Source organism: Daucus carota, chromosome 6 (assembly GCF_001625215.2).
Source record: "Daucus carota subsp. sativus chromosome 6, DH1 v3.0, whole genome shotgun sequence".
Classification (NCBI taxonomy): Eukaryota; Viridiplantae; Streptophyta; class Magnoliopsida; order Apiales; family Apiaceae; genus Daucus; species Daucus carota.
In genome coordinates, this window is record NC_030386.2 from 35,021,021 (window position 1) to 35,041,459 (window position 20,439).

A 20,439-nucleotide genomic window follows, 5' to 3' on the forward strand; every position below is an offset into this window, starting at 1 on the left:
ATATATGATGTAATTGTGAACTCGCAAAACAGCAAAACTGTAAAAAAAAAAAAAATTTAAGTTAGGACTTCTATCAAACAGTTGCAAAGCAAACCAATAAAACATGATTATACAAAGTAATCATGTCTATAAAATCACAAAAAAATCATATCCACAACAAAGTCTGATCAAAGATATGACCGGATTAAATAAAAGACAATCAAAGAGAAACTATTTTACATCTTACAATTTCAAAGAAAGCATACGGAGGAAGAAGCTGTAATGAGATGTGAAATCAAATGTGGTAGGTGATAGAAGATACCTCTTCCATTAGAAACCAAGACTCGGAGAAGAAGATGAAGAAAAGCTGTGAAGAATCGTGAAAAGGGCGAGATGGCGGAAGGAATCGAAGCTCACGCGGGAGAGCATAATCTTTTGAAATTTGAAAACCTAATTGTACTGCGATGTACTGCTGAGCCGAGAAGAGGTGGATAATGGAGAGAATATGTGGCTGAGCAGTAAGACACGTGTGTATACCGTATATTCAAGCCGTATAGAGTGGCAATACACTGAAGATACACAAAAAATAGAGGGACAAAGTAGACAATTTGTACCCAAATATGTAGTAGGCTTTATAATTTAAATAGATACGTCAAACATCTATGACAGCTAGAGGTGATGAAGTAGGCATCAAAAAACAAAAAATATACTGGTACGGAAAATTACAAACCCTTTTTATTCTACTAACATTAAACTTCATTTATTACTTTCTGCAGCTCCATAGGTTAAATTCTACTAATGTGAGCGACGAAGGAATCGAGTTCCATGCGAGTAACGCCACCATCAGCTAAAGATTGCTTAACCGCAGCTCCCATCTCCACGGCCCTCTTCCTATTCTCATCACCTTCCTCGCTTGCCATAAGCTTTCTAACCGCTTTCGCAATCTCTGAAGCTCCAACCACCTCACTCCTCTTCGCCCACTCATTCACAAATGTACCCATCTTTAGTATATCAACAACAAGCATTGCGTTCCTTGGCTGATCAGAATGCATAGGCCAAGCGGCTATAGGCACACCCATAGTTATGCTATCCAAACATGAATTCCATCCGCAATGACTCATGAATCCACCAGTCGATGGATGTGCCAAGATCTCCAGCTGCGGAACCCAGTCTCTCACGATCATTCCCCTTTCTTTTATCCTGTCTTCGAACCCGGTTGGCAATTCGGCCTTTCTTTCAGGTCCTGCGTATATGTCTCCACGATCAGCGTCTCTGAGGACCCAAATGAATGTTTGTTCACTTTTTTCTAAACCGAGAGCGAGCTCCTGGATTTGTTCGTCTGTGAACGAAATTGTGGTACCGAAGGAAACATATATGACTGATCCTGGGCTCTGCTTGTCGAGAAAAGTCAAGCACTTGTGCCTGATCTTCTCTTCATTAGGAATCGAGATTGGATTGAATGGACCAAGAGCCCATTGTTTGATACCACCGCTAAACTCTTCCCTGTCTAAGAATTCGACATATTTGCCTTCAATAGCCTTCGACGTATTATGAATAACACCCGAGGCAAACTGATTTGCAAGGTGAGACTGGCCCATTAAAATCTCAATAAACTCCATAGGAACGCAACCCTCCTGCGACAGAAGGTGATCGAAAGCTTCATCCTGAACAGACAAAGGCTTCCCCATCATTTCCCAAATCGTCGAAAAATGATTAAACACCGACACACTCTGCAGCGCATAGGCCTCGGCGTTTGGAATATTCGTCACTTCTTGCACAACTGAACTTATCAGAACATCATGAATAACAACAACTCTATGTGCAGTAGCTGCAAGAGACTGTAAAAGAGCGGTGACAGGCTCTTGAAGATGGCGAGAAGCGTGGAACATTGGCAAAAGATGGGTGGGGAATTTGGTGGGATCATTCGGGTTGGGGGGGAGGGCTTCGAAAGAAGGAATTGCGAATTCGTGAATGTGAAAATCGTTTGCGGAGTTGAGATTCCAGTTCTGGAGCCGAGACTTGGCCTGACGAATATGACTAGGGGTGCTGACATAGTGAATGGGGATGTTGTAGGGTGAGATGAGTCGCGAGAGGTGGAGGAGCTGGTTCAAGTGGCTCTGTGCAGGGAAAGGTACCATAACAACTACAATTGGGGACTTTGATTCTCCATTGGATTGGTGGTTGTGATTATTAAGAGAAGCCATGAGTTCTGTGGAGTTTGATTCGGGTTTGTTGCAGGGAATTGGAGCTAGTGAGGGACTAAATAGAAGAGAGTCGTGCAACTACAACATCATAGGAGATGGGTCAACGCCAGAGTCAACAGGGTAGCTGAGTAAATACAGTACTTTTTTTGTGGGGGAGTAGATTGATTCAGATTGCCATTATTGTGGCAGACTGAAAATGAAAGGATGAGGAGACTGGGTTTTTGGTCAACTGTGGAAAATTGTTGATTCGGCCACAACCATTGATTACATTTAGCTGAGAGGCTGAGAGGTCGAGCTGAATAGTATAAGGTATAGACTCTGAACTCTGAAGTCACGTCAACCCCGTGATTTCTTGTGCAGGTTTAATCATTTAAGCGTCATACTTCAGTAAAGGGGTGCTTAGGTCATTTTGACGAAGAACTGGACACCATTAATCTCGCAGTGTGAGACTATGAGCATAAGTATTCTAGAAGATCCAGAAGTACTTCACTCCATGGTAGATTTAAAATAGCATCAAACTACGGGATGTTGAAAAGAATATCAAGTACACCTTTAAAAGCATGGCTAATGGTAGTGCTAAAATACGTGTAGTTATTGCTATATTTTAGCATCAAAAAACGACTTGACACTTTAAAGTAGCACTTCTACTTCAATGGGTAGATTTAAAATATCGGTCTTTCTAATGTGTGCCCAAGGGCACACATTACCAAGGCACACATTAAACACTAAATTTTATAAAAATGACTTGTTTTGATTGGTGGAATTGATGTGAATGCAGGGAGGCCATTATCATTTATTGTTCATCCACCAATCAAAATGAGTTATTTTTATTGGAGTTAGAGACTATTGTGTGCCCTTGGGCACATCATAGAAAATCCCTTAAAATATCACTAAACTATCTAAATATAGCTATATTTCATTCACCAAATCTTTAAATGCTCTACTTTATTTGTCAACATTACTTTAAATTAAATATTAATTTTCCTACTTGCATGCTTATGAGGCAATTATAACGACGTCTCTACTTGGTTTTATATTTAACACCAAGTATAGAATTTCGCTATTTTACATCCACGTTTAGCAACCCATTGGAGCGAGATTTTTTGCTTGGGTGCTATATTATATATGTCATTCACTAGCAAACCAAACTTTCAGAGAACACTTTTCTTTGGCTTGTGGAAATACTTGTTCTCTATGCGCAAGCACCTGTAATATTACATGATATATGCTTGCATTTAGATAATCCAACCAGGACAACTATTAGAGTAAGTCAAATAAAGGTGCTAAAGGTGATGCTATATCTATAATATAGCACTCAAGCAATATACCAACTAAATATAAAATCAAGTATAGACGTTGCTATAATTGCCACATGAGAATGTAAGAGGGAAAATTAATATCTAATTTAAAATAATGTTGACAAATAAAATAGAGCATTTAAAGATCTGATGAATGAAATATAGCTATATTTAAATCGTTGCTATTTTAAATCTACCTATTGGAGTAAAAGTTCTATTTTAATATCACAAGTCACTTTTTAGTGCTAAAATATAACATAACTATACATATTTTAGCATCACCGTTGAGCAAGGTGTACTAGATTGTTTTCACCAGCTCTTAATACGTGACTAGGGGTGCTGACATAGTGAACGGGGATGTTGTAGGGTGAGATGAGTCGCGAGAGGTGGAGGAGCTGGTTCAAATGGCTCTGTGCAGGAAAAGGTACCATGACAAGTGACAACTACAACTGGGGGACTTTGAATCTGCAAATTTAGAAATGTTTACGGCTGGTATTTTTAACAATTAGGCTATGTTTCGATGTACATCTACAAGTTTAAAACTTGGTATTTATAATAATTAGGTTCTACTTATTTCACAAAAAATAACTCTGTTACATGAAATATAACTTACTTTTGGAAAACATTTTTAGAAAAAACAATTTATATAAACTCTCTCCTCTCTCAAAACCGTAAATTTCTCTCTGACTTTGAGTAACCGCCGTCTCTTTTATCTGGAGGGCTTCCATCGGCTTTCACCGGGGGAAAGCCCCAATATTGTCTTCTCTTGTTACTATTAGTTGATCTCTTGTTTTGTTCAATAGGTTCCCAATTTATTTGGGTTTTGTTTGGTCTCTCCTTCTGTGAGAGTTTGGTTTTTGTTTGTTCATCATGTCCGGGGTTACAGATCTGCGGGATTTTCATGATGTTGATTCAGTGATAAAGGTTTGTATGATGATGCATTTATGGTCGATTGCTCAAAACAATATTGGGAGTATTACAACATGTACATATCTCTTCAAAAAATCGCTTGGTTGCCTACCGAAGAAGGAAGGATTCAACGGCGATATGATTCTGCGTTTGTTCAATTTCGACTATATTTGTAGATGCCGTATGACTTTTGATTATTGAATTATTTTTCTTTTTCGAAAAAAAATAATAATTTATATGTTAACATTTTATTTTATAGAATGTGGAGATATATAATAATATGACATGTTTGACCGTACAAAATTTGTTCAAAATAACAAGTACTCGTATAGACTAAGTAACGTAAATGTGAGAATTTGACATGAATCATCGAAAATCTGTTTTTCTCTATTAATATATTTACGTATTTAGTAATGGATTATTGGATTTCGGCATTAATGTCAAATTGCGATCTTATATAGATAAACTCTTGTTTAATACTTCCTCCGTCCCCGTAATAGTTTATGTATACTGTTTGCACGTATTTTGAAACTTTTATAAAATATAATTTTATAATTTTATTTAATATTTTTTTAAATAAAAATATAAATATCAAATTTTTATTCAGACAAAAAAAATAATTAAAAATATATATGAAACTATACTTGTGTTTGTGTGGGAAAATGTGTCAAAGTAATAAGCTGTCTCTCCGCAGCGGGCTACATATTGGACGGTAGCAGACTGCATTTTGTCCATGATCTATGGGCCTTTTTTTAATATTAGTCCATTCCTAACATGAGTATATACGTTCTCATAGAAGTTTCCTTGGCTACGCAGAATCCAAGAGTTAGAATTAGAATTTTAGTTAAAAATTATTTATAATATATATTATTTTTAAAAATTATAATAATTATAAAAAAGTTAATTTTTATAATTTTCTGGATATAAATATTAAAGAGATGTTTCATATTCGTTATTTGAAAACTATAAGGGTTTGTTTCAGGAAAAAATAAATTTTGTATAATTTTTTTCAGAAATAAATTCTTATTTTTGAAAAATATGTGTAGTCAAATGGCCCCATAGTTGAGGCAAGGTTGGAATTTTAGTTTTTTGATTTTACTAATTAGGAGTTTATTAAAGTATATTATTTATTAATTTAAATATTATTTATAAGATTATACAAAAGTTAATAAAATATGTAATTAAATTTATGTACAAATATACTTCTACGAAAATATTTTGAGATTTAAGACGGAGGTCCGCACTAATTCGATTTTAAACTAAAAATATATGTTAATAAATAATAAATTATAAAGTGGTTGACATTAAAAGATATATTTTGTACTGGTATCTTGTTAAATAATTGCTTTTAATTTATTTTTTATCTTGATAACGTTTTCCATCCTGAAAATAATTTATACATTTATTTTTAATTATATTTTAATAATGTTAATTTTTTCTTAAACATTGGTTTTGTTATAAAAATTAAATAATTAACAAATATTTCTTAAAATTACGTTATGGATCTATTATATTAATAATCAAATAGACACTTTCATAAGCCCTAATTTTAACCCACTAACTTAGAAATGGACTTATTTAAGATGAGCGACACATCAATGCACATACACATACTTATTTATTTGCTCCTATATCAGAACAGAGATTGAGATTTCACTTTAACCATGTAACATGTTCATCTGGTTTTAAATTTTCGCACAAGATTTTGACTGTATAATAAATTTTAATATTTTAAAATAATTTATAATTTAATACATATATTTATTATAAAAGCTAGAAAAATATAAATCTTAATCCGACAGTGTAAAAAAATTGATGAAGGTGCGTGTATAATGCTTTTCTTTTTCCATTACGTATCTATTGTCTCATGTTTTTTCTTAGGGCAATCTTTTTCTTTCTAATTCTTTCTGTACCGTAGCCCGTGGGAATAAACTGAACTCTGGACAGAGAGCATACAAAGTCTCGTTGCTTCGTAGATGTCTCCTGCTACCTCAAAGTGGTCCTCCATCTACTGATCATTTCGGATCGCATTTGCTAGTAATATTATATTTTTCATTACATGTAATAGAAAAATGGATAGAGATCAACTCAAAAGTCTATCAGATCCGGTATGAGTCAAGCAACACTAACTTCGGAATCAGTAACATGTTAAACAACAAGGGACAATGTCAAACTAGAGGTCTTTGTGTTATCGTTAAGATATAACCACAGAACATTAAAAAAATTGTTAGTGACATTATTAATTATTTTAAGGATAAACAATAATCAGTATGCTATGCATTAAGAAAACAAAGGCAACTCAATGATCTAATAATAAGGTGATGAATTACTAGAGAATAATGGAATCAAATTATAGATGCAGATAATTAAAGAGTTGAGAAGCTGGCTTGGGGCCAAGTGATCCCATGGGAAGGGATGCTTTGTAGTGATCAGTGGTTCCCCTGTTGGTTGTATGGTCATGTGCTCTTGTCATTTATATATTGAGCAAGTCAAGTGTAGTCGTAGTTTGCTAGCTTTTGTCCATGCATCGTCTCTTTAATTAGCGCACAAGCCACAGTTGCAACAAGTTATGTGATTGTTTTTAGCTGGCCATGCATGCATCCATCTTTGCAAGCCAATTGGGTTTCTAATCTTGTTACATGACATATACTACTAGCATTACTGCATTAGCATACAAGAGTATAGCCTTTTATCCCGCTTAGAATTCGATTATCATTTATCCCCAAATTTATTAAATTCCATATTCACAAGTACAGATTCATATAATTTTTTTACATATATGTATCACGGCTATTCTAATTATATAATGGTTGTAATTTACTTCTATAACTCTTAAATTTTGAAATTATGCTTTTAGAGTTTTCAATTATTTCAACCAAAATTTTTAAGACATAGGACCGCCTCTTTACATGTAAGTAAACCTAGAGTTGTTTCTTCTTTGTCCCAACCGGGTGTAAAGCTATTTAATCAGAAATCAATTTTAGGTACTTTTTTCAATTATTTATATTTTTTAATTTTTTTGATAAAAAAATGTTCATAAATCATAAATTATTTATAAATCACTTTTATTTTATCATTATATTTTTAATAATTTATAAGTTATTAATAAGTCAAAATTATCTAAACATATATTTAAAACCCTAAATTACATTAAATCATATTAAATCATATATCACGATTTTCATCCCGCCAAATCCGTTCCGGACTTTCAATCTTATACAAATTGCATGCTTTGTTGTGGCATAGTGGGGGTGGGGCTTCAACTGACAAGCAGCAAGTGAGTCACATGTGATTGGATTCTTGCCGATATTAATTTTCATTAGATTGTGTTTCTATTATCTTCTCCCAGTTTTAAACTCGGGGGAGCACAGTGTTGTGTGTTTATTAGACGGAAGACTTTAGAGTTGCATGTCTATCCTCATCCATGTGGAATAGTGATTGGACTTGGTCAGTCACCACTCATATCCATTACAATGAGCAATGGATGTATCTTAACGGTAAAAATGTCAGTTGGTTTGATTGTGATATCTCGAACCTCGTGACAATTGACATTGTGTGTTTGCCTTCTCTTTCGTCTCATTTCTTCCTGTGTAAAGCCTGGTGACAGTTACAGTAACATTTTGTATTCTTCTTATTATTGTTTCCGGCAAAACTAAAAAGTCTCCCTCAATTTTCACCAAATCTGTATGTGTTTTTGTATTAGACAACTTTAGTAATAAATATTTAAAAATTACATGGAAGAGAAAGTTGTTGAGGATTAACTGAAGTTACGAAAATAATATACTCTCTCCCTCCGTCACGTCCATTTTCATTTTTAAGTTGTAAGGTATGAAAATGACCGATTTTTGATTAAACATTATAGATTATTAATTTATTATTTTATAAATTTGAAAATTGCATATATTTTCTAATGATATAAACAAAATCATGATAGTTTAATGGTCAGAACCATTATTATCACTTATCACCAACTGAGGCACAGGAGGTACATAAACTAATTGTTTGACTAGCTTGAAGTTACATTTACATGCAAACTCATCCGTAAAAAAGACCTAGCCACGGTCTGAGTCGTCTGACCATGTCCGGCTTGAAGCATCGGCTAAACTAGATTAAAGTAACATTATTATATGCATTCAGTAGGCGTATAAAAGATTTCGATTTGTTTGATGATATCTCGAGGAGATTAAAGTGCGTAGAGGTAGAGGCACATAGACACAAAGCTTGCTTATAATATGAAGGTATGCGACCACATGCTCCCTGTATAAAGGAGATACATTTATGCAAATGAACCAATCAAGTGCTGCTTCAGAATATTTTAGTGCGTCACTACAAAAAGGTTGCTGGCATTGGAATGCCAATTGCACACCTTTCTCCAACATTTTTCTGTAAATACATCTACTTTATGTTAAATCTATGCTTTAAATATTATTTTCGAGGTAAATTCTTGAAATTTTCGTCTCCAGACGTAAACTTTCAATAACAAATCACGTTTTTAATTTTATAACAGGCCTAGTCGCCATCATCTTATCTCCTACTATCTCTGCCACCTTTATTCTACGCATACATGCTATAATTACACTGTAGAATCCGATGAAAAAGAATCCCGACTTAGGTTATCACATTATTTTTGTTAGGTTTGGTAAGAATTTTACGAATAATAATGTCATTATTCAAGTTGTATATTAAATAATTCTTTGCATTCGAAAACTTATTCTTTTACATAATTTCCTATTCTCATATAATATCAAGTCATAGCATTATTAGCATCGTGTTGATTTGTGTAATTATATGGTAGTTGAATTTTATATTGTTTTGCTAATAATACCGTAGTTGATTAATATTCACCTAAACTTATCTTATTTAAGTATGACCATTTTTTGTATAATAAGGTGATCGTATAATATATAGCATTATATTTAACTAAATTTTGGATATAAATTTATGTTTAAAGCAGTGATCCATTAATCTTTATACGTAAGTAGCGATCGCAATAATAATTAGGTACGGAGTACTAAAGGTTCTCATACCACCCTTGGCAATTGAATAAGCGATTGATTTAAAATTTAAATCACTGACTTTGTTTTGCCTCGTATATGATTAGCAAAATCAGCAAACAAAACCCAGTACGACGTCATATATAATTAATGTGATCACAAAAAATAAAAGCTGAACCAAACCTCGCCTTCACCTTGTATATACAAATTATTTTATATAGTGATTAAATTATTTTATATATATAAACAAATGGCTGCCAGATATCTAAAAATTTTGTTCGACAAAATTATATTAATCTCGTTGCAATGAACTTATTGGAGATGCCTACTCTCTTTTGTTAACAAAATCCCGCCAAAAACTTGACAAAAGCGTTACGATGTCTCATGATATGGTCGCCATTTTAGCTGCGCATCAATGTTTTAAATGCGATGCGATCAGTTCTGACTTAGAAATAAAAATAAAAAAGACCGATTCATTTTAATAAGACAATATATTGGTGACTCCGAAACTAAATCTGGGATTAATTTAGCTTAGTATATTTCGACCGGAATGTGTATTAAATATAGTTTAGACACTGAAGTGGACCAGCAATTGGCGGATGAAGCAGAGCACATGGAGTATTATTAGACTAAAGATATCATGTCATAAAGTGAGAATGCTTGTTATTTCCACATCTCAAACAGAGCGCTCAATTCTTTGAACTCCTCAATTTTTCCACTAGTACTAATTTAGTAGTGAATCTAACTTAAACTTTTAGTTTCGTCCCTCGAAAACATTAGAAAACTTGAATTGACTTGCCCAAAGCAACGTTATCCAGCTAAAGAATAGGATGCTTAAAGCACCTTTATGTAACAATGTAGATTATGAGTTGTAGTCGAAGGGAGGAGTCATTCACAAAAGATCCTAACTTAAAGTTGTGTTTATCCATGTACAGTGAATATAGCCAATAAACAGATGCGAGTTTCAATATATGTCGAGTTCGTTTGAGTTTGGGTGAAGATAAACCAACTCAAACTTCTGTTTTGCGTCTGATCAAGTTTATTTTTATTTTTTTTTGAAGATATGGGTCTGATCAAGTTAGAAATTAATTTAAGCGAGTCAGAAATAATTTATTTGCAATTTATAAAATAATACTCTTCGACTTTAATTTATATATTTTTATAAGATTGTTTGCGCTCAAGATCATCAAAATTAAATATAATAGTATAGTAATATTAAAAATTATATCCCTGTGCCCACCAGGTTTTTTACGTTACTTTTTGACATGCATTTTGAGCTCCCGTAAAATATACTTACATAATATATTTTTTTTAAAAAAAATTCTGAAAACAAGTTTGATGTTTAAACTTTTATTCAAAAAAAAAAAATTAAAATACGTTGTAGGACTATACTTTACGAGAGTCTGAAAATACGTGCAAACAGTGTATGTAAATAATCTTGGCAGAACAGAAGGAATATTTATGCCGGCACAAAAGCAATATTTAATCTACTTTCAAATATAATTTGCAACTCTTTTAAAATTGTAAGATTTGTTGTATCAACCAAATTTAGTCAATTTAGACCAAAGAAATCAAAATAATTGTTAGTTTTTATAATTTAACAAGGAATATATATTACTCATTCAATGAGTAATATAATTCTTCTTTTTAAACTATATAAACTCACAAGATGATTTGTGTTTCTGGTCTGCGATACGCCAATCGAGAAGTAGCTATTAGTATTAGCTGGCATCCTTGCTCAGACGAGCACGGCACTTAAAGAAGCAAGCGCGTGACACTCACCCTCCAATGTTTAACAAGTACGAGGTCTAGACCCTAGTCTATGTTCTCACAACTAGCTTGTCTTAATAATTCAATAAATATCAGTAATAATAATATCACCACCAAATAAATAGCCAATATCGACTGAGAAGTCGATATATAAGAAAGCCCAGAAACAAAAGCAAAAGGCCTCTCTATCCTGATCAGCCCCTCTCATTGCCAGCTCTTTGATTCTCTCCCTTCTCAATCTCCTCCCCACTTAAATATCCACTTTGCATCAATAAAATTTGATAACTTTTAAAGAAAACATGGTGCATTATGAGAGATATGTTCAGTTGAAAAAAGGAGTAGTAGCTGCAGTTGTTTATGAAGAAGATGTTAATGGAAACAACAAGCTCTTGGGCTCACACAACACTCTTGGTTTGCTCTGTGGAGGCTCTGCTGCAGGAGGATACTATAATTATCAGTATTATTTTAATTTAAGCATCAAGAGAACAAGGCCCAAGCTTTTGTATCTTCTTTTGCTTACACTTTTGTCATGTACTCTCATTGTGGCTCCTCAGTTCTGTTTCCTCCCCTCCACTTTTCCTCTCTTATGTAAGTGTTTGATATTGTCTTTGTTTGTTTTTATTTTGTTTTTTGTTTTTTTTGTCTGATTTTCATGGTGGGTTTTTGCAGATTCGACTGGAGCTGAAGATAAGGGTCTCATTTCAGATGCAAATGCTTCTCTTTGTTCCTCTGTTTCTAACGGTAACTAATGTATATTTTTTATTATTTTTTTACTAGCGTCTATGTTAAGGAAAAGCTATCTTTGTGCCAGCTTTACTACTCACATTTGTCTGCCGGTTATCGATTTCATGGATGATCGATAACTTAAAAATCTCCTCGTTCACACATCGGACATACTCATGAATACCATATTCGTGAAACAAATTAATTCCTCATTGACTCCGAAATTCAAGCAAGATTGTCTTAGGCAGATGCCCATCAGTGCTTAAAACAAAGAAATAAATTCAGAAAAGATATGAAATAGTAACTTTTAAGAGTTTACTTTTGAATCAGTTCTGCAATCTTCTGTGTTTCAATGTGGTTGTTTTCTTCTTCAGTAATAGAGGTCTGTTAGATGTAACCGAAACTCGTGTCGTTTTCATTGATTTTTCTGCTAAAATATAAACACAGTTGTTATTTAGATCCTTAATTTGATGGATCAATGAAACAGTAGATTAGTTTGCATTTTGACTGTGTCTACTTTCCATTTTGACATACTAACAAGTTATGACTTATAGTAGCTAAAGTTGTGTAGGTATAGTGACAATTTATCATATGGAACATTTAGTTGGTGGGGACTTGCCAAGTTGATATACTCTTGATCAATTTATTGTGCTGTCTCTGTTTGCTTTGTATTTGTTGCATTAGTCCACATGAATCTCAGTATTACAGCTGCTGCTCATTTGTTTCTATCTGTTGCATTATTTCACAAACAATCATTTATCAGTATTCTTCTAATGTAACAGCTACTGTATTTTTTGTGTATTAGTTGCAACATTTCTCAATAATTAAGTTGTTAAACCAACTGCCCTCTTCCACAATTGCTGATAGAATTTCGGTGACTATCTGTGCAGGGACTATCTGTTGTGAAAGAAATAGTGTTCGGACTGATGTATGCATAATGAAAGGGGATGTGAGAACACAGCCTTCCTCCTTTTCGGTTCTCCTTTACACACCCTCTAACAGTACAAATGATTACATCAGTCGTGTATCGGATCTATCAGTTGATGGTAAAGACGAATTGCAGCATGAAAAGATCAAACCTTATACTAGAAAATGGGAATCAAGTACAATGGCAACAATTGATGAGCTACACCTCATCTCCAAGACACAGAATTATGGTGTTCGTCATCAGTGTGATGTTAAACATGATGTTCCTGCAGTTTTCTTTTCAACTGGAGGCTACACTGGTAACGTATACCATGAGTTCAATGACGGGTTATTGCCTCTTTTTATAACTTCACAACAATTTAACAGAAAGGTTGTGTTTGTTATTGTTGAGTATCATGATTGGTGGATTACTAAGTATGCTGACATTCTTTCACTCCTCTCGGATTATCCACCTATTGATTATAGTGGAGATAAGACGGTACATTGTTTCCCTGAAGCTATTGTTGGCCTAAGGATTCATGATGAGCTTACAGTAAATTCTTCTTTGATGGAAGGAAATGTATCTGTCAGAGATTTTCGCAACATTTTGGACCAAGCATATCGTCCTAGAATTTTAGACATTATTCAAGAAGAGGAACGAGAAGCTGAACTGTTAAAAGATAACTTCCCTGCATTACAGAAGTTGAGAAATCCACCAATAACAAAGAAAGGGAAGAACAGGCATGTGGTAGTGAAACCGAAGTTGGTCATCATGTCACGAAATGGATCAAGGTCAATTATGAATGAAGATTTATTGGTGAAAATGGCTGAACAAATCGGGTTTTTCGTGGAAGTCCTAAGGCCAAATCCAACTACAGAACTTGCAAAGATATACCGGTCACTAAATTCAAGTGATGTGATGATTGGGGTACATGGTGCAGCCATGACTCATTTTCTTTTCATGAGGCCTGGTTCTGTGTTTATTCAAGTGGTTCCTCTCGGAACTAATTGGGCTGCAGAGACTTACTATGGGGAACCTGCAAAGAAGCTTGGTTTAAGGTACATAGGCTATGAAATTATTCCAGAAGAGAGTTCATTGTACGAGGACTACGCCGCAGATGATCCTGTATTGAGCGACCCTGACAGCGTAAACAATAAAGGTTGGGAATATACTAAGAAGATCTATCTTGATCGCCAGAAAGTGCAGTTAGATCTCGGAAGATTTGGGAAACGCTTGGCTCGAGCCTACTCTTACTTCTCCGGTGGCAAGAAGAGAAAGCATATCCGTCGCTCAATGCAATAGTTCCTGGCCTTCACAAGTTAAAGCTGTCATTTTAGTCCATTTTCTAGACCCCCATTCAATTGATTTCTTAAACAAGTGTAGATTGGAAGTATGTTTCTGGGAATCAGTTATATAATCACCTGTATATTAGTAGTATGACACAAGAAAATAAGAAATGGCTCCAATTAAGTAACTTGCCCATCAGCTAAATCTAGAATCCTGTACTGATTTGTAATGCTAAGTCTAAAAGGGATAAAGAGGATAGAAATATTGTGGTCATTTTCAGAGAATAAAACATGAAAGTGTATAGACTCTTTCAATAGATAACTGTTGGAAAATGTTACTTGATCAAACTTTTGTCTTTAACACTTCACTCACTCGAAATGTCAGAGGTAGCAGAATTCGAACTTAAGACATCTCCGGTAAAGCCTTCATATTTCATATATTGTTGCCTATCCAACTGTTAAGAAACAAGAGAGTTAGCATATCAATGTTAAGAACAATAGACTATATGATTCCACGATGTAAATGAAAAGGAAATTTATTACTTCATAAAACCAACCAGGTATCAAGAATCTATGATTAAATGAAGAAGCTGTGTACAATGCACATCACCTTTTTCTTTGCCAGGCGTTTTGAAGCCTTTATTTTGTGATATGTTTTGTCATTGGTACTGATCATTATGCTGGTTGTCTGAGAATCTAGTGGTGATGGGCTTTCTGTTCTATATTCTTTTTGAACCTTTTAAACTTGACAAGCAAGATGTAAAAGGCCTTTACAATATTCTTGATTTTTGATGATATGTTTAGTCTAGAACCAACATGCTCGTTAACCCAGACTGACATGCATATTTAAAATTTTATACTGTATTTCAAAATGAGATGTTCAGAATATGGCAAGTTATAAAATAAAGTTGCCCCAATAAATTTTGAAAAATAAGCCGGAGTGTCTCTACTAAACTAAACCCGTACTGTACCTCTTATGACACTTTAAACTCTTATTATAATGAATTAATTTAGTATCTCTAGACTAAATTAATTCATTATAATAATATAATAATAATAATTAGTTGAAATTTAAATACATAAGATATTCTTTTCATAGGGTTAGCTGTGATTATTATTTAATTTTTCCACTAATCGGTTTGTAGAGATTGACTCAATACATTTCATGGAAATTATTAAATTTTTAAGAGAAATTTATTTTATATATCACCAACCATGAACGAACAAGAATTATTAAAGACTATTTGATAGGAGTACTAATAACAACCAAATCTCAAAATAGCATATTTTGCATGTGTTGGACCTTCTAGATTCGGGAGGTTTCCACAAAATCAGACGTATAACACGAAATATATTAAGTACTGCCATATGAATCAGATGCAGAGTACTTTGCGCCTTGCGGGAATCTTTGTGAAGGCGAAGAAGATCCTTTACTTTGTAAAAGGTTAAAACTGCAACATGCAGATTAGAATAAGGAAAATGCTAGAGACCCCAAAAAATTGTCCCAAAAAATTTTCCCAAATGATGTGTCTAAATCTGATTGGCTGAATTCACTCCCATAATAATGAGACCCCCTGCAGATTCATCAATCACCCAATCAGAACTAGCCACTTGTTTGCCACATCATTTGGTAAAGATTTTTGGCAATTTTTTTTGGGGTCTCTAGCATTGCCCTTAGAATAATAATCACATTTATAAAACTTTAATTGTTAAATTAATGAAGTGAACGGTGAATCCTTATATCCCTGATCCCCCTCTGTGCTCAATTCTAACATAACAAAAATCAGGGTATCCAAAGCCCACCGGTAATTAAGTAATGATGTGTATTAATTAGGCCATTGTTGACTTCATTCTCAACCTATGTGAACAATATCATTACGTTCATAGTTAGCACTAATTATGGATCCTTAATTAATGATTGATATCTTAATTATGGAAAGAGAATAGTAATCACACTTATCCTCCTTTGAGATGGACCAAATTAGAAATTCTGGTAAAGAAAAGGGAAAGTAACAGGTGATACATGTGAAAGCTGGAGGGGTATGTTTTGCCACATAATTTTGGAAATAATTCTAACTTCCGTTTGTGAAAAAAAACTACTGCAGTACATTTTTTTCAAATTGACAGGTCACGGGGATCTCCCATCTGATCGTTCTAGAAAATTCACAATTATTCAACAACACAAAACAAAACAGAAATTTACCCATAAATCGCAGATAAAAAATCTGGGGACCAAAGAAAAAAAATATTAATTTTCGTGATTCGAACTATCTCGATATTGAATACTATAGCAGCAGTACATAACATTAGCATCAGTTTAGGAAAAGAAACGTAAGGACGTGTTTGGCAATACAACTGCATGCTTTACACAAAAAATAAAGTGTACCCCCTCGTTTTATCATTCTATGCATTTATAACTCCGTCATCAAGCCATGTGATTGTCATATCCTTCTCTCTCTCTCTCTCTCGTACAAGCATGCTCTTTACCTTGTAGAAATTAAACTATCTTATTTCTATAAATAACTTTCACATGTTTTTTTTTCCTTATGTATTATATTACATCCCCCCATTACATTATCTATATTTAGCACTCAATTCTCCAAATATGCTAACTTGTACCCCACCTTATTGACTCCAAAATGTTGAATTTATGACAAATAATTTTAAAATGGAAAAACCCTACATTATAAGGAATTGGCCTTTGCTATATTTGGTACATGCTTCTTACATAGTAAGGCTATATTTTGCTTTTCATCTTCTCCTCCGGATATAGTTACACTTGCCTTGAAAGATTAATTTAGCGAGTGTGGAGCTCTCTTCTCTATATATGCACCTTTTTGCTATTTTTATTTTCATCCATTATAGAGATCATAGGTTTTACAATGGGGAGAGGCAAGATTGAGATCAAGAAAATCGAGAATGTCAATAGCCGCCAAGTCACCTTCTCCAAACGCCGCTCTGGTTTACTCAAGAAGGCTAGGGAGCTCTCCATTTTGTGCGATTCCGACGTCGGTGTCATCATCTTTTCCAGCACAGGGAAGCTCTATGAATTCTCTAGCTCCCGGTAAGTTTTTTCTCCTTTAAGTTGTTAGAACTTGGAACATCCTAGTACTTGCTCAACCAAAAAGAGTTCAGGCTTATAATTTATTTAGTTTTTGCTGATCAATTTTTCTTGTGGCTTCCTTGAGATTATGCAAATCTCGATCAAAAGCACAGTGTTTTGTTTTACATGAAATATATGTGATTATGTGGATGTTGATCAACGGTTGATTTACTGTTTTCTTGGGTTAATGCCACTGTTTTATATACTCACAAATTTAACGAAAGATGTTGTAAAATGTTTTAAATTAAAAACGTTTAATATATTTAGGACTTCTTTTTGGACCAAACTCTAGACGGCTTAGCCAGCCACCTTGTTCGATTCAAATAAGGAACAAAACAAGTTAAACAACAAACTAAGAGGTCATTTGTTTAATCCAAATGGTCTTAGCCTAAATAATTAAGATTAGTGGGCGGTCGGGGAATTCGGAATAACTGAGGAACATACTGACAGGGTTGATTAAAAAAATCAGCTTTATTAGGCTAAGCAAACTGCTAAACCGGTGGGTAGGCGATATCTGACTCAACGGATTAATATGATATGGGCCCAAATTTGTAAGGACGTCATGAAAAGGATAAGACTGTTGGGTCAAGCAAGCCCACGTTGTGAATTTCACCTAGCTGTAAATGGGCCCGCAGAAAGATAGGTGAGTACTGAATATCACCTTTTTGAAGAAACAAGATTGCAAATTTGGTATGATAGGTAGAAGACTGAAATTTGTTAAATAAAGGAACAAATCCTTTTTATTTATAACAACTACAAAAAATAGATGAATCTATGAGTTTGGCTTTTATACCACCTAAACTCTGCAGAACCTTAAAGAAAAGCATCTTATGTAATCTTGTCGTACAATCTGTTTGAAACTCTTACATGTACAATTAAAATTGTCTAACTTTAGATAATTTACTATATTTGTCTTTATGGCCTGCAATTCGAAACATCTTGATAAGAGCATAGAAGAGTAGGAGTATCACATTGACTTAAAATTTAAAAGTGATTGTGATATATATTTGGTTCTGGTTGCAGCATGGAACAAATCATTGCAAGATACAACCACAAGAGCCCAGATTCTTCTGAACTTCCTTCCATTGAAAATGCGGCCGCTGTAAGTGTACATTGATTCCAGGCTTTGAGCTGATGTACTCATTTCATGCTTGTCTACTTGGTCTTAATACTGCGTCTTAGTACTTAAGCAGTTAAGCTTGACGATTAACACAGTACGACTAGTCTTCTTGGTACATGTCATAGAAAAGTACTTCAGTTGGTTATTTTTGCAATGAGGTAATATTGACAGCATGATTAGCAGCCTGAGTATAACTATAAGCATGATTGGCAGCCTGAAGTAGAAGCCTTGAAATTGGAGATTGTGAAGCTCCAAAAGGTGTACAGGTAAACTATGCATTGCCAATATCAATTTGCATGTCCTGCTCCCAATTATTGTATCTTATATCCTCATGTACAATGATACATATGTTTGCTGTATTAAGACTAATGTTATAAAAACATGTTATCATAATTAAAGGAGGATGATGGGGAAAGAGCTGGAAGGGTTGAACTACAAAGAGTTGCAGCACTTGGAGCATCAACTAAATGAAGGCATTTTATCTGTTAAAGACCGCAAGGTACCTAATTTTTCCGACTGAACAACATTTTACTACACATACACAATCAACACATTTCATATGTAATAATCTAGAATTATAATATGCGCATTCTGGTTTTTATATTTCATCATGTATAACAGGAGCAAGTACTGCTGGAGCAGCTTGAGAAATCCAAATTTCACGTAAGATTAATCTGGTCTTGAATGGCAAAAACATGGCTAAAAAACCAACAAATAACAGTTTGTGTTATGAACTAATGAAATTACTTTAATGACTTCAGGAGCAGAAGGCTGTTCTTGAAAATGAAACTTTGCGTGAACAGGTAAGTAATCTTGTAATTCTGTATGCTCATCTTTTCTAAGTAATAATGGCGACATTTGTGTATATAATCACTTGGGCCTGGTGAATGAAGATTGAGGAGTATCGACGCACCACAAGTACCCCATATCAGCAAAATCATTATATTGAGAGAAGAAATTCCTTTGCAAGTTCAAGCATAGTCAGTCAGCAGAGATCAACCAAAGAAAGAGATTCCGACACTTCCTTATGCTTAGGGTAAGTCCTAAATTATAGTTATGTACATTGTTAAGTCTTCTATGAGCATGAGTGTGTGTGCATAAGTTAATTACATGCATTATCAAATGTTGTGCTACTGCATAATCCTCAAGAATCATTAGGGATTGTTTGGGATCATATATATTGGACAATTGAGCCCTGTCTTGGATACAATTTGCTGTAGTTTCTAGATCCTTGTGTGTTAATGAAAAAATGCACCTTGTAACAGGCTGGGGGCAAGTGATGCTTATGAAAAGAGAAAGAGACCAAAGATTGAATGGGCATCAAATGAATCAGGAAGTCACATTGCTTCACCTTAAAGCCTTGATTCTAGCTCGTACAAGTAGTTCTTATAATATATAGTAAAGAACTTCGTCATCTATTCTAATGATGTATAATTATTCAAGTTCTTTCTCTATTTTTGACGGTAGATCTTTTAGCACCCTAGATGTGGCTACTCCTAAATATATGTATTGCTGGTATGCTTCTTAATGTATAAGATAAAAGTTGCGAGCTACTTGAAGCATGTTGGTTTCATACATTTAAAACTTATCCATCTGAACCAAAAAGAAATTACGGGTTAAATGGCGTTTTGGTCACTCAACTGACCGGAAATTTGCAATTGGATCATCCAACTCAAAAAGCTGTCAGTCACATCATTATACTCTTAAAAATTTTCATTCAGGTCACTGGCCGTTACACTCCGTTAAAAATTTGACGGAAAGCTGACTAAGCGTCGTGACTTGGCTTTAAATAAATCCACCGTGGCATGTACAGTCAGCTGAAGTGGCATCTTGGTCACTCAACTGACTACAAACTTGCAATCGGGTCATCAAACTCAAAAAACTTTCATTTAGGTCACTTATCATAATATACATTAAAAATTGAAAAAAGAAAGAATTAAAAGCTACATGGAGCACCTTTTTTCTCTCTTGAAATTTTCGTAACTTATTAACAAATGAAACAAATACACACATATAAAATCAATAACTTCACCAACAAAAACTTAATCTTTGTTTATCTTTTATCGTTGTATATATCTTGAGGCCATTTTGGAAAAACTCATTAATTTTTTGATGGAGTTTTCCACAATGACCAAAAGATATTATA

General features: G+C 34.1%; 3 protein-coding genes across 5 annotated transcripts; 2 read left to right on the plus strand and 1 right to left on the minus strand.

Annotated features, from left to right (window-relative positions):
- Window positions 1-663: 663 nt before the first annotated feature.
- On the minus strand, window positions 664-2,565 carry LOC135146695 (zeatin O-glucosyltransferase-like). Its single transcript, XM_064079237.1, has one exon. The coding sequence runs from the start codon at window positions 2,181-2,183 to the stop codon at window positions 765-767; it is 1,419 nt and encodes a 472-aa protein (XP_063935307.1). The 5' UTR covers window positions 2,184-2,565; the 3' UTR covers window positions 664-764.
- An 8,704-nt stretch (window positions 2,566-11,269) lies between these two features.
- Window positions 11,270-14,258, plus strand: LOC108224649 (xylan glycosyltransferase MUCI21). Its single transcript, XM_017399333.2, has 3 exons — window positions 11,270-11,742; window positions 11,824-11,895; window positions 12,768-14,258. The coding sequence occupies exons 1-3, from the start codon at window positions 11,454-11,456 to the stop codon at window positions 14,084-14,086; spliced, it is 1,680 nt and encodes a 559-aa protein (XP_017254822.1). The 5' UTR covers window positions 11,270-11,453; the 3' UTR covers window positions 14,087-14,258.
- Window positions 14,259-16,749: 2,491 nt separating this feature from the next.
- On the plus strand, window positions 16,750-19,846 carry LOC108225455 (MADS-box transcription factor 23). 3 transcript variants are annotated; one of them, XM_017400313.2, is made up of 8 exons: window positions 16,750-17,134; window positions 18,197-18,275; window positions 18,507-18,559; window positions 18,693-18,792; window positions 18,915-18,956; window positions 19,055-19,096; window positions 19,187-19,329; window positions 19,559-19,846. In XM_017400313.2, the coding sequence occupies exons 1-8, from the start codon at window positions 16,953-16,955 to the stop codon at window positions 19,647-19,649; spliced, it is 732 nt and encodes a 243-aa protein (XP_017255802.1). In that variant the 5' UTR covers window positions 16,750-16,952; the 3' UTR covers window positions 19,650-19,846. The 3 variants fall into 3 exon arrangements, with proteins under 3 accessions (XP_017255802.1, XP_063935384.1, XP_017255801.1); XM_064079314.1 differs by having other exon boundaries at window positions 16,818-17,134; window positions 18,474-18,559; XM_017400312.2 differs by having other exon boundaries at window positions 16,818-17,134; window positions 18,477-18,559.
- Window positions 19,847-20,439: the final 593 nt, after the last annotated feature.

Coding starts and splice junctions, on each gene's coding strand:
- LOC108224649 (XM_017399333.2), top strand. CDS start 11,454: ATGGTGCATTATGAGAGATATGTTCAGTTGAAAAAAGGAGTAGTAGCT. Junction 11,743..11,823: donor CTCCACTTTTCCTCTCTTAT/GTAAGTGTTTGA, acceptor GGGTTTTTGCAG/ATTCGACTGGAGCTGAAGAT. Junction 11,896..12,767: donor TTGTTCCTCTGTTTCTAACG/GTAACTAATGTA, acceptor CTATCTGTGCAG/GGACTATCTGTTGTGAAAGA.
- LOC135146695 (XM_064079237.1), bottom strand. CDS start 2,183: ATGGCTTCTCTTAATAATCACAACCACCAATCCAATGGAGAATCAAAG.
- LOC108225455 (XM_064079314.1), top strand. CDS start 16,953: ATGGGGAGAGGCAAGATTGAGATCAAGAAAATCGAGAATGTCAATAGC. Junction 18,560..18,692: donor AAGCTCCAAAAGGTGTACAG/GTAAACTATGCA, acceptor TCATAATTAAAG/GAGGATGATGGGGAAAGAGC. Junction 19,330..19,558: donor GACACTTCCTTATGCTTAGG/GTAAGTCCTAAA, acceptor ACCTTGTAACAG/GCTGGGGGCAAGTGATGCTT.